This window comes from Zosterops lateralis (genome assembly GCF_965231275.1).
Source record: "Zosterops lateralis genome assembly, chromosome: 2".
Lineage (NCBI taxonomy): Eukaryota > Metazoa > Chordata > Aves > Passeriformes > Zosteropidae > Zosterops > Zosterops lateralis.
This window is the reverse complement of record NC_139763.1, coordinates 17,021,565-17,034,680: the sequence shown is the minus strand read 5'-3', so window position 1 is coordinate 17,034,680 and position 13,116 is coordinate 17,021,565. Positions and strand designations below refer to the sequence as shown.

General features: G+C 42.1%; 1 protein-coding gene across 1 annotated transcript in view; it reads left to right on the top strand.

The window, feature by feature from the left end:
- Nucleotides 1-1,864: 1,864 nt before the first annotated feature.
- The window catches only part of NHS (NHS actin remodeling regulator), a gene marked incomplete at its 5' end in the record, with an annotated part of 30,062 nt that continues 18,810 nt past the window's right edge, over nucleotides 1,865-13,116 (top strand). The window contains 3 exons of the mRNA XM_083854477.1: nucleotides 1,865-1,904; nucleotides 5,345-5,497; nucleotides 7,628-7,755. Coding sequence (XP_083710603.1) covers nucleotides 1,865-1,904; nucleotides 5,345-5,497; nucleotides 7,628-7,755 — 321 coding nt within the window. The remainder of the gene's footprint in view (nucleotides 1,905-5,344; nucleotides 5,498-7,627; nucleotides 7,756-13,116) is intronic.

Sequence of the window (13,116 nt, the reverse complement as noted above, 5' to 3'; positions counted from 1 at the left end):
TGAGTGATTGTCCCACCTTCAAGGAGCTCCAGACTGCAGTGTCCCTGCTGGGTAAGCCTAGCACTCTCTTTGCCATCACTGGGAAGCAGAGCCGCAGAGGGAGGTGCTTTGAAAGTACTGAGCTTGCTGATGGATGTGGGACATGAACAGCAAAGAAGCGACTCTAGATTTTTACCAGTGTTGTAGGCTTAAACCCCCTGGGTGCTCCAGTGGTTACATGAGTACATTGGGGGAAGTGTACATTCTAGACATACAGAGCTATAAATAAAATTCACATCAGACTCAGCACTTGCCTCAATGAAACATTTATGCACTAAATTGCATGATGAAGTTGGATGTGCTGCCAGGCTGCCTAGTCTTTGAGATAATCTGGTCTTCCTCAGAATTAATTTTCTTGCAATGTTTTGCACACAAACACAGCAGGCAGTAACTCACTGCTGACCTGGGTAGTAGCTGAGGAAGAGGCTGATCATGTTTAATTCTGCTGCTGCCGGCATAGGCCTATTTATGCAAAGCTGGATGAACATCCAGCTTTCTTATGACATTGAATCACACAAGAAAAGGTCACCATTTTTACATGAAATAGCTAGAAAAATGGCATATGCTAAAATGACAGGTGGAACACCTTAACGCTGCAGAAGAAGGGCTTTCCTAAGCAGAGCCTGGCATGGGCCTGCTGGCCACAGCAACCTGTGGATGCATCCTGCACCCCTGAAGCAGGGTGTGCAAAGAGGTGGAGTTTCAGTAAGTGCACAGCCCCCAGCACCTCTGCCTCCTGCAAAGGGCTTGGCTCATTACACCCTCTCTTAAACATAACTGGGCTCTGGAATAGGCTTATTCACTAGTGTGATCCTTTTTAATTTTGGGTTTTGTCTTTTGGACTCTGGATACTTTAATAAGGATTCGTCAGCTGCTGGTTTCAGTTTTGCTTGTGCAGAATTCAGGGCTGACAGCTCTAGGTGCTGGCCTGAAACATCTAGGCAACTTCCTTGCTCACTGCTCCAATTCCCTCCAGGCTGCATACTTTTTCACACCTTACAACAAATCATGTTTTCTCTCTGGACCAGGAAACATAGGAAATTATCTTTTTTTCTTTCTTCCCCTGACAGGTAATTGCAACTATAATACAGATAGAAATAATAGAAAGTTGAGAAACAGAAGGATCTAGGAAGGGGGGAGGCAAGTGTCTATAGAAGCAGAGGGAGTTGTGGGGGGAAACCCCTGGATCTATCAAATAAATAGAGCAGAAATCTTTCTTGCTTGGCCTTTGTGGTGTTATTATTAGAACAACCACGCCTGAGTGCACTAAAGCCGCACAACCTTCAAGCATCCACATCCAGCTCTGCTATGGCAGGATCCTTTTTCTGCTTGGCTAAAAGAGAGAGAGCATGAAGGGATGTGAAGATGAGAAGGATCTGTAAATGACAAATATGACCAACTTTAATAAAACAGCTATTTGTAAATCTTCAAAAATCTTCTCATGAGAAAAGCCATTAGTGTATGTCTGTTTGACATTGGTTGTTAAGAAACCAGCCAATGTTAATGGATCCATAGAATGGAATGGAGAATCCATTTAAATGGTCTCTTGTCATTTGTCATTCCACAAGACAAAAAAACCCCCCAATTACTTTAACTCAGGAATGAAATTAAATGATAGTTTATACGATTCACTTGTATAGTCTAAATTGATCAAAGCGCACACTAAAAATAAGTTAACAGTCTATATCTGATGCCTGAAATGTAGCAAGCATTTCCTATTTCTGTATTGGCTTTTTTTCTCATTCAGTGTGATGTTCAGCTGTTAATAGTTTAAAGACTGTGGCTTTACAGTTTCTGTATTGCTTTATTTATTATGCATGTTACGATGATGCAGAGGGGCTACAGCCACGCGCAGGCTCAGCATTGTAAAAACTGCCTGCAGTGTAAAATACTGAGTAAAGGAACTGCTGGCTGAAAGAGATACCTTATCCTCATTTCACAGAACAGAGATATAGGGAGTCTTAATATTTAACGCCAGCTCCTGGCAGAAGCATATGGTGAAGCTTTGACTGCACATTTCTTCTAGATCTCAGCCCAGTGGTCTTTGTCTGCTGAATTACCCTGCCACAGGGTTGGCTTTTTTCTTTTCGTTGAAGTAAGAGATTCAGTCCTGTGAAGAAAATTAGATGTTCAGTGGTACTTAAAGCTCACAGTCCACTCCTGTGGTTGCATCCTCTGTCTACAGCTCCCAGCAACGGTGCCCAGTTCCCAGGGGCAATCAGTGAGGCCGGGCAAAATGTCATTGGAGAAGAACAGGGAATGTGCAAAGGACAGAAAAGGACATGTAAAGGACAATGTGCATGGAATGAAATGGAAACGGGTCCTTCTTTTCTCAGGTTTTTACTCACTGGTTAGCTTTTTCGCTCTTTTCTCTTTCCAGGACGTTCTTTTCAGAGCTTTGCTGATCTGAGGTTGGGATGCTGCTCCTCAAACATGCAGACTAATTGCATTCATTGTGGGTTCATGCTTACTTATCCTTGGGCCAGCATTGTCCTCCACCTTACCCAGTGCTGCTCCCTCCCTCTGAACTTCTTCTCCACTGCAGGCTGAGAACATTCATCCCCTTGTGGTTTTTTTTGCCAGCACTTTTAGTTTCTATTCTGGACCACCTAGAAAATCCACTCCAGCTTTGGAGTATTTTAAAGGATTGGTCAGTTCAGTGAGTTCTGTGCAGTATTTCTGATTTTTTGGTGTCAAGGGGTATGTTTCCTGTTACCATGAATCAGACACCCTGCAGGGAAAAGTGAAAAGACATGGATGGGTGCTGGCTGGGGCCATAGCACAAGGTACTGTAAGCTTCTTAATGCCCTATCATTTGAAGATAAGCAATGTATTTGTGTTTATTCTCCTGGGACAGCACTGTGCACAGCTCTGCCAGGTCTGCTGGCTAAGGGAGACTTTTTGGGTGGCTAAGAGGTCATGCTGTTTTATCTGTCAACAGCAACATGTATCTACAACAGTAGGTGTGTAGCAGAGCTTGCATGAACTTGGTTTCATTTTTAAGTCTCAAAGTATATTAACTCCTAATCTTATTTGTGAAACACTGTTGCCAAGGCCAAAGCTAAATTTTGCAGCAAAATCTATTCTACTCTGATGAAATGTATGAAAATTTCCTAAGTAGGTAAAACTTTCCATTCACTTACTGATATTCATCACAAACTACTAGCACTTCAGTGTAGACATATTTTTCTGAGAGTAAGAAGGAACTGCTTGTACCTGCCGTTTCATTAGCCTCCGGGGTACAATTTGTGATCATGAATATCACATGCCGTAGGCAATACAAAGAATGGGTGGGGTATCATTACTATCGCGTACAGATTTTTGTCCTGAGCTGAGATTCCCAAGGAGGAAGTGTGGCTCAGAACAGGATCAGGGCAAGTTGCTTTGTGCCCCAGTACCTTGTATGTAAAACAGACATAATGCTGCATTGCCTTCAAGGGGTAAAGGTTTATAAGATCAGCTCGTGCAAATGAGGTATTTCCCTACTGCAGTGGTAATAGACAGACAAGCCATCAAAAGCCCTGCCTCCAATTTGGCAACATGATGTTTTTGCAATGTCAAAAATTTAATTAGTAAATCCTCATGATGAACAAGCATTGACAGGTTGCCATCATTCATCCTACTACCTTCCTCCACTATAATTTTTTTCTCCCCCTGGTGCCATTCCTTGCACTGACATCATGCCTGTTGCATGGAGCAGCACTACAAATGTGCTGAAAATATGATTGAAACCCCACCTGAAAAAATCCACTGAGAAGCAAAGCAAGGCTCCCTAGCAGACAGAGAGTTTGAGATCTCTTCATTTTTGCTGAAGCTCTGAGAACCTGAACTTCAGCTGGTCTGATCATCCATACCACCACTTCCATCATGGCACCTACAAATTTTGGTGAACTGTTGGAGTTTTTTTACTAATCAAAGAAACTCATAGTCTCTCATCATCCCACACATGGCAGTGTGATTCCTAGGTTTCTCTTCTTCTGTCTGCTTCCTCCTTCTTCTCCAACTGTACTTTCCCAATTCTGTCTCTATAAAAAGCACTGGTATGCCTTCAGGCTGAGTGAATGTTGTTTTGCATTAAAGAAAGCAACAAAACAAGAAAGACCAAAGCATCTCCACCAGAGAGCCATTCTCTGCCATGACGCACTGCCTACTCCTCAGAAAAGTGTAAGATAGTGCAAACGCAGGAAAGTAGATGAGAGCCCTGAAATCTGCAAAGGAGAGGAATGCATGGCCAGTGGGGGGACCTGTGTGAGGCACACTGCTTCTATGGCTGCTGACTGGGAAGGGAAGCCCAGGAGTACCTCCTGGGCATGAGGGTGCCTGCCTGTGTAACACTGTGCTGTCCTGTGAGGAGAACAGCTGCAGCAGCTCCTTGGCCATTACACCAGAGTCTGTCTGTATTGGTGCCTGTCGTAGAAGGATCAAGCCCAGGATATACTTCAGGATGTGCCACCTGCTCTGCTGCATTATGTGGGCTGAGGATGAGCCTGCTCTCTGCTGCTGGCTGGGGCAGAGTGCTGGCATCTGCCATGGCCATCCACTCCTGCTATCCACTGTGTACCCTGAGGCTGGGGATATTCCATGGGACTCCCATGAGTCCCAGCACTCCTCTCAAACCTTTAGTGGAACCAAAAAATTCTCTCAAACCTTTAGTGGAACTTGATTCATATAATTTTCAGAGGCAGACTTCTAGGATTTATCTTTAGAGGAACTGAAGTGTTCCTGTCCCTCAGAAGTCCCTGTCTATTAAAGGAACCTCTTTTGATAGGTGACAGTCAAAGCCTCTCAGAGGGCAAGCAGTTAATTTCAGTGATTATGCCCTGGAAGGCAGCGAACTAGCAACCTGTGTCAGAAACTAGTTGTGTGTAACATGATATAGTGAAAGAACACAATGGCAGGAGAATGAGTAAATGGAAGAAGACCTGTTCTTTCCACTGCCTTTGATCAAAATGTCACTGTGGAAAGATTGTGTAGCTTCTTTGCATTTTTGTTTTGCTATCTATAAAATTATTATCCCTTTTGTCCATTTATATAAAAAACTGATATAGTATCATTTCACCTGCTTGCCTCCATAGAGCCATTTGCAACCTGGTAAAAGGGCATTGCCTAAAGGCTAACTGGTATAACATGATGTGGAAACACAGAGAATATAGTGTCTGCTGCTATTTGATGGGAGTAAAGGTGCTGTAACAAACCAGTGCCTGTTCTTGACAATGCTGTTCTGAGCAAGAACCTTTCCTTTTCAGCTAGGTTGATGGAAGAGAGACTAGAAGTCTTATGTTGCGCTCTATTTTTTGTCCTACAGCTGTCTCCAACCTTGATGCAGAGAGCAAACTGAGTGTCTACTACCGAGCACCTTGGCATCAGCAAAGAAACATCTTCCTCCCCTCCACCAGACCGCCCTGCGTGGAGGAGCTGCACCACCACGCCAAGCAGCACCTGCGAGCCTTGCGCAGAGGTAGGTGCTCCCCCCTGCTCCAGCTCCATACACAAAACACCTCTCCAGGGTCCACTCCAGGCAGCAGAAGGATGCTCAGGCACAAGCACACAAAACTGTAGGCACTGATCTGCACTGAGACTTAGGTGCTCATGCTAAGAAATCACAGAACTGTAGAATCACAGAATGGTTTGGGTTTGAAGGGACCTTAAAGATTATCTAGTCCCAACTGCCTTCACAAGGGCTGGAGCCCAGCAGATTAGTCTCCACAAAAACTGAGCTGTCTGCTCAAGGTTTCCAAGCATGATACTGTGGAGGATCCCTGTGTCCTTCAAGAGTGGCAGCTGAAAGTCAGGTGATAGATGTCCTGGACAGCTTGGAAGGGTTGGGCAGGTCTCCCCTTGCCAGGCTAGGGAACATTTTCTGGCATTGCCTAACAAACTGCAGACCTGTGGTCTCAAAGGAACACAGAAAGGAAGCAGGAGTAACAGGGTCATAACCAGGCTCCTGGATCCCTGCCATAAAGAGAATTTACTAGATGCAAACATCTGGAGGGTCCTAAACAGCACATTAAGGGGAAGGCAAAAAATGGGGAAAGGTCAGTTTTCACTGGGTACCTAACCAAGAGAGAATTATTACCAGGACATAAGACAAAGCAGGCAAACGAGCCTGTCTTTCTTCTGTGCCATAAGGAGGGAGAAAATCCGTGCAGGTCACGCTTAAAATGTTCAGCAGCAGCCTCCCGTCTTGAAGCGTTTTGCACCAACAGCTCTAATTGCCTTGCTCATTTATTACTGTTATTAGCTTATAATAATAATCGATTGCTTAGAACTGCAGAGCATCTGTTAGCTGGATACGATGTTCCAATTAATTACCACATTTGATCGTCTCTGCAGGTTTTAGGTCAGGAACACACTGTGGATGCAGTACATCTCCATAGCATGGCAGAGAGTGAGACAGCCAAATTGCAACCACAGTAGTGCTGGAGTAGAACAGAAGTTGTTTTCTGTTCTCAGCAGCTCTGCTTTGCAAGTGTCTCAGAACCAGGCTGATCTTTGCCTGCCATCTTGTGGGCAGGAGAAATCCTGACAGCAGCATGGGAAGGCAGCTCCAGAAAATGTCTTATCATTTTAAAGTTACAAATCTCAGTTTTGGCATATTCCCATCCTCCACAATTAATGGCAGCTGTGCAGGATCAGCAGGCAGCTTTTCATGTGCTGCTTTATCTTATTTTCCAAATTACTGCATATATGGGAATGAAATTTTAGTCTGAAGTTTACTCTAAACATGTTTATTGTGTCTCAACTCTCTCTTCTATCAGAATTTCATTATCTCTTTATCTGTTTAACCAGAAGCAATTAAAATTAAATTTTAGGTCATAAAACAGCTATGCTACCAGCAAACACTTTTGGCTAGACTGCAGCTAGTGGAATGGGTGAATATATTATCTCCTTTCAGCAGCACTCCATGCAAACAGCAATTATCTAACTGTCACCTAAAATTAGAGATGGGAAGTCCAATGAGCATTCTCCCATTCACTTGGAAGGTTCCAGAGACTTGGGACTGCTGCTGGAAGAGGACTGAATATTGTAAGCCCATGCTGAAGGAAGACTCCTGTGAATAAAGATCTTGATGTTCCTAGGATGATCTTCTACATGCTGGAACCTGAAAATTACCACTGCAACAACCTTCATGATGTCAGGCCAATGCTCAGGACCTAGCCCTGCCATGCAGCCAGGGAATACAATCCCACCTGTGCTTCTTTTTTTCCCTCAGAGCAGTATATTTTATATGGGTAGAATGCAGGCATAGTTATTGCATCTCAGTATTTCAAGGCAATAGGAGCTGCAGGTTCCTATTGGAAATCAGGACTTGGGTGTCAAGTGCCTAGAAGGTAACTCCATTGTCTCTTGAGATAAATGGTACAAATCTCATATGGGGGACAATTCAGCTGCAGCACATACGCTGAGGTTGTATGGGCATTGCTCTTCTAGGCACACATACATCATTTGTACCAGTCACTAGGGAAGAAAAGAACCTTTGTCTTTGGAGTCCACTGTCCTGTACCTGTCTCGGTTGTGCTGTTAATGGAGATATTTGTATGTTTTTAACACTTTGAAAGACTTGTGTCTTCTTTCTCATCCAAAACAGAACATCGAAGCCGAGGTGATAACAGAGAGCAAAAAGGCCCCATTGCTGTGGTGGCTCCCCCCTTTCCTCCCTTCCCTGCAATCTGCAGCCAAAAGAGGCAAGCGATAAAGGACCGGCATTTGCTACCAGTAAGTCTTTCACTACAGCTACCACATACAAATACATTTAACATGGTGGGACCTAAGTGTGACAGGGCTTCTCAAGTGCCCCCTCACCAAGCTGGTGCAGGTACAACAGAGCTGACCTTAAAGACTATCAGCAGTGTAATGCAGGTCACAGCTTTCAGCAGACAGCCCCAGGTGGCTGTTTTCAATCAGAAACCTCTTATTTTTCACCCATGGCCAGCACACATATGCTGTCATTCACACACTCCTCCACAAGTCCTCCACATTCACCACTCAGGCTGTAGAGGCAGCACTTTGAGAACCATCTTGTAATTTCAGAAAGTGCTGTAATTTCAGCCCTGGCATTAGCATTGCCAGGAGCCAAGAGCTCAAGGGGTTTGAGTGCCAGCTTGAGCCTTGTGTCTGTGCAGGGTGTTTAGGAGCATGACCCCAGCTACAAGAAGCTACACTTTCCATAGTCCTGCCTTACAGTGTTCATCTCCATGCAGTTTTTTAGATGTTTCATGTCTCATGCATGTTGTAACCAGCCAAGCATGAACTCCAGCTGAAGATCTGGTTCTGTATGCCTGTGCTGACTTGCCACTGCTGCATTGATTTGAAATCAATTTAATATTGATAATATGGTATTTATCATTGTTAAAGGAAACATGCTAGATTGACATATTTAACTCTGATTAGGTTCATAATTCCCACTGGCTTCAGCTGGACTTTAGTATTTCTGTGGCTCTGGGTGTTTTACTCACGGAAGTGTCATAGTAGCTACATTTTGCCCTGTATTAAGAGTCATTGCATTATTTAAAAGGTGTAGGTCAGACCTGGACTTGGCTTTTAAGTGAGGTGTTTGTCTAATGCCAGTCCTCAGTCGGGTGGTAACAGATCTGTTCTGCCTCTGCCAGTTGAGGGACACTGGCATCTCAAGAGATGCTACACCTGTGAGTACATTGTAAGCTCGGTGATGATTTAATAACCACACCGAATCATCACTTAGCTTAAAAATCCAACTGCATTCATCCTAATCCATTCTATTCAACATATTTAAATACTATAATGCTACAGGACTCACAGTGTAAAAGACTCAATGTAAATGAGTCACACCTGTCCTTGGACAAAAAACATCAGCCAATCAGTCCATAGGAAAAGTTTTGTTTCTCATTTTAAAAGCATGAAATACATATTAGGATTTGCATTAGATTGCATCTAATAAGATTTGCTTTTTGGCTGCTTATCTGGTTAATTTTGAGGACAGCATCACCATCACTGCAGGCTTTGAACAGGTTAAATTTGCAGGCCTTAGGATTCAACTTAAAGGAGATATCCTGATGTTAAAGGACAGCATGGAAAAGAGTTTGAAGAGAGAAAGAAGAAACAGGGTTACCTGTTTCTCCTTTATAAGTCATCATCAAAGCTAGGAGGGTCATTGAAAGGTAAAGGGAAGGTGATGCCATGTTAAGGATCAGAACTTGTTACAGATAATAGTTTGGACAGTCTATTGAACATAAAGCTTAGTATCAGATGGAGAACCAGGCATCTCTTTTGAAATTGCATACACAGTGCTTAAAGGCCTGAATCTTTGCTGTGTTTGGAAAACAACAGGTGCATTTCATACATTACTTCCATCTGTGAAACACAAAATAATAACAAATAGTGAGCAACTCTCTGAGTCCAGTATTAGTTGACAAAATTAAGTCATGCTGAATGCAGATGTCTTCGCTATATCTGAAAGTCCACCTTTTCTTTTCAAGGAGGAAAACATTAAGCTTTGTGCCCACCCATATCATACCTCCTTTTGGAGCTGACCGGGTTCAGTGTTCCCCTAAGGAGAACAAGAGCTGTTGGAGAGCTGTTGTTCTATTGATTTCAAGGCATCTGGCAGTGTTCTGCTTTGGAAATTGCAAATACACCATGCTCAGAGTATTTCAAAGTGCCTTGATCCATTTCTGAGAAAACCTCTTGTTAATGGGCAACTGAAAAACTGAAAGAGAATCAGGCAAGACAAAGCTGCACATGAATGTTCTGTCTGGTGGAGGTTAGTCAGAGATTGTTACAAAATGCTGCAGCAGTGAATAGCTAATTGATATTGTGACAGCCTTCATGATATAATGATACCATTACAAGAGAAAGTTGAGAATGCTGTTATTGGCTAGCTTGCTCTTTTTAGCATAAGCTTTTTTTGACCAACATCTGTAAAATTTTATCTGCTTCAGGGACTGCCAGTAATGTTTGATATCAGATTCCAGATGATGGTATCATCTAATTGTCAATGAAGTAAAGACGCTAAATCCACAAGAATTTTTTTTCATGGCATAGTAGTATTTTGTATATTCCAGTCTTCTGATGCATTGGGAAGGCCCTGAAGGGAACAATACTGTGCAACAAAAGAGCCCCTTCTTGTGCTTCCATTAAATTAGGAAAGGGATCAACAAGAAGCTGGGAAGTTTTTGAAAGTTACAGGATCTCACTTTTCCAAACTGACTATCTAAGTTAAATGCATGTATTAAGATACTCAAATAAGAAACTTGATTTTGAGGAATATTCAAATTACCGGTGTGAGACCTGTGGGAACTACCACTACTGAAAGTTACTGAAAAAACAAGTCACTTGTATCTGAATCAAGGTTCCCTATGTGTGTACATTTTGGCTGCTGCTACCAATCAGGTGGCTATGAGCTCTTCCAAAGGTCTTGCATATTGTATAGTAAAACTAAAGAAAATAAATCACAATAGATGAAGATTCACTTTTAATCACAACTCTGTTTACAGGGAGAAAGATGCCAAAGTCCCAAAAATTCCAAGAAAGGACAAATTTATTCAAGTTCAAAGCAAGTAATGCCAGTGTAAATGAGTCTGGAAAGACATTTTGGACTGTCCCATCACAAGATCATTTTGTCATGGAGAAAGAGTAGAGAACTAGAAATGGAATATGCTTTTTCATGTCTACTCTTGTTACAGGAAATTCCCTGATTTGGCTGATGAAATGTCCACTTTGCCCAAAGGCTAGAAGGGGATCTTGCAGGAAAGAGTATAAGAACAGGACATGGTCTATGCTGTTTATTGTCCCATGATTTATCCTTCCAGTTTCATACAGAATCTGGTTACAGACTTTCTGGGCCAGAGATCAAACACAGAAAAATAGCCACCAAAGCAGCTCTCTGTGTTGATTGTGAGACTTGTTTAATTCAATTTTTTAGCAAATATACACCTTTAGCCTCAACAGCATCCTGTGACAATGACTTTAAAAATCTGTATGAAAATGTAGCTTTTGTTTCAAACCCAGTACCTCATAAATTCATCATATCCTTCCTGGTTCTCAGGCTATGAGAAACAGTAAGCAATGCTTTCTAATTCCCTTTCTCCATGCTCCTTATGGTTTTGCAGACATGACTTCACTTTACTTTCCTATCCATTCCAGTCATTCATTTTTAAAGCTGAAAAATTGGCATACTTAGTCTCTCTCTCTACACTAAAGAAATTTTCAACCAAACACATTTAAAAGTATCATTCATTCAGGCATTTTTGCCAATGAAAAGGAAGAATAAAAACCCAAACCAAACTGAAAATAATCTGAGGAGAGTATGAGAAAGTTATGGACTTGCTAAAATGAGGAAAGTACTTCTTACACAGGTTCCCATGACAACCCTGCCTGTAGTACTGCTGAGGCCAGTCACTGAATGTGAAGATGCTGTGTCATTCCCACTGCAATTCAGACTTCTCTTTAATTTTTTTCTGCATGTTTTCTTTCTTGGGTTTCCCCAAGTCCAGCCAGCAAGGCTCTGAAATTTCTGAATATTCTGAATTCTGAATTCCAGTTCAGAATATTATGGGATCACACTTTCTCAATCCTCATGTGGCACAGCTTTTATTATAATAAAACCAAGGAGATGGAGCAAGGAATTCAGTATTTGGAAATTTACACTCATAATTGCACAAATTTCAGTGTCGGTTTATTCATAATTATAATATGAGCAGGAATCTACCAGGCAAGAAGCAGGAGGTTTTTTCCTAGACAGGGTTTTTCTGTCCCTGAGGCCTCAGGTGGAGCAAATGTGAAGGGAAAATAATGCATTGGGTAATTTTATTCTATCTCCATCTCCTTGCAATTTCAAAAATATTCCCTATGGTCTGTTTTAGGATGCTTTGTACAGCAAAGGGAAGGAAGTACAACTGAATATACTCACTTTCAGACTGTTTTGTGTTGGAGCCAGATGAAGCCTCAGTAGGAAACAACTAAGTTAAGGGAGAGGCACGAGTTGGGCTCTGCTCTATCTGTGTGCAAATCCTGCCTGGAGCTGTTAGAAATAAAACCTACCTGACTTAATTCATCAGACTGAACTTGTATAGCACCATTTGTGCAATGAGCCTAATACCTACAACCCTGTATTGTGGGATGTTTATTTTGTATCTTTGTCTGCTGAAACGCCACATGTGGTATGACTTCTGTCTGGAAACATGTCTTAGTTTTGTCTTTACCTTGTCAAAACACCAAAGCTGTACATTAATCGTTAAAGGATTGTCAGTACTTTAGCTGATCGCATTTGTGATGCTTCAAAAGAAGAGAAAACACCCACAAGCAGATAAAATAAAAACTTGAGGAGAATGAAACATACAGAAATTTAAACACTGGGAGCAGGCAGGTGAGTAGGGCTGTGATTCGCAGCAAAAATAGCATGGCCAGAAATACTCCCATTATTTTCTCTTCAGCATCACTTGATTGTGTAAGAAAGCATAACTGTATAGTTATGAATTTCTAATTAAGTAGTCAACTCTGCTCTCAAAATACTGGAAAGCTGGTAGCCTTTTGTTAGTATTTCTTCTCACTTCTGTAGACCTTCATTTTTTTCTACCATGTAAATAAATTTTCTTTAACTGCTGTGAGTTAAGGAAGCAGCAGGCTCTCCATTTAACAGGCAAAGAAAGGGAGACACAGAGGTTTCAACTAGAGCCCCAGGAGTCAGTGCTGTACTCATGTGAATGTGAGATTGAACACTAGTTCACACTTACTCTACATGATGCCTTTCCAGTGCATGAATTACTGTTCTTAAATGAAGTGTCAGAATGTACTTGTACACCTTATTTCTATGCTTCCATAGGGTGAAAGCAAACTGTATGTATATTCTCTTTGCTGGAGTAAACAGAATATATAAAGCTTGCAGATGCTGAAGCAACATGCTGATACTCAGCTTGGGTGAATATCACCCACTATATTCATAAGGTTATCCTGGGAGGGAAATTTCCCCACCTACTGCAATAGAAGCCTGAAGTCAGAAATAATAGTGATCCCTTATGCTTTTTGCAGCAGGAGTCAGAAATAATCCTCTGAAGAATTGCACTGTGCAGCAGCCTGCACCAGCCACCTCCTGCCCTCATC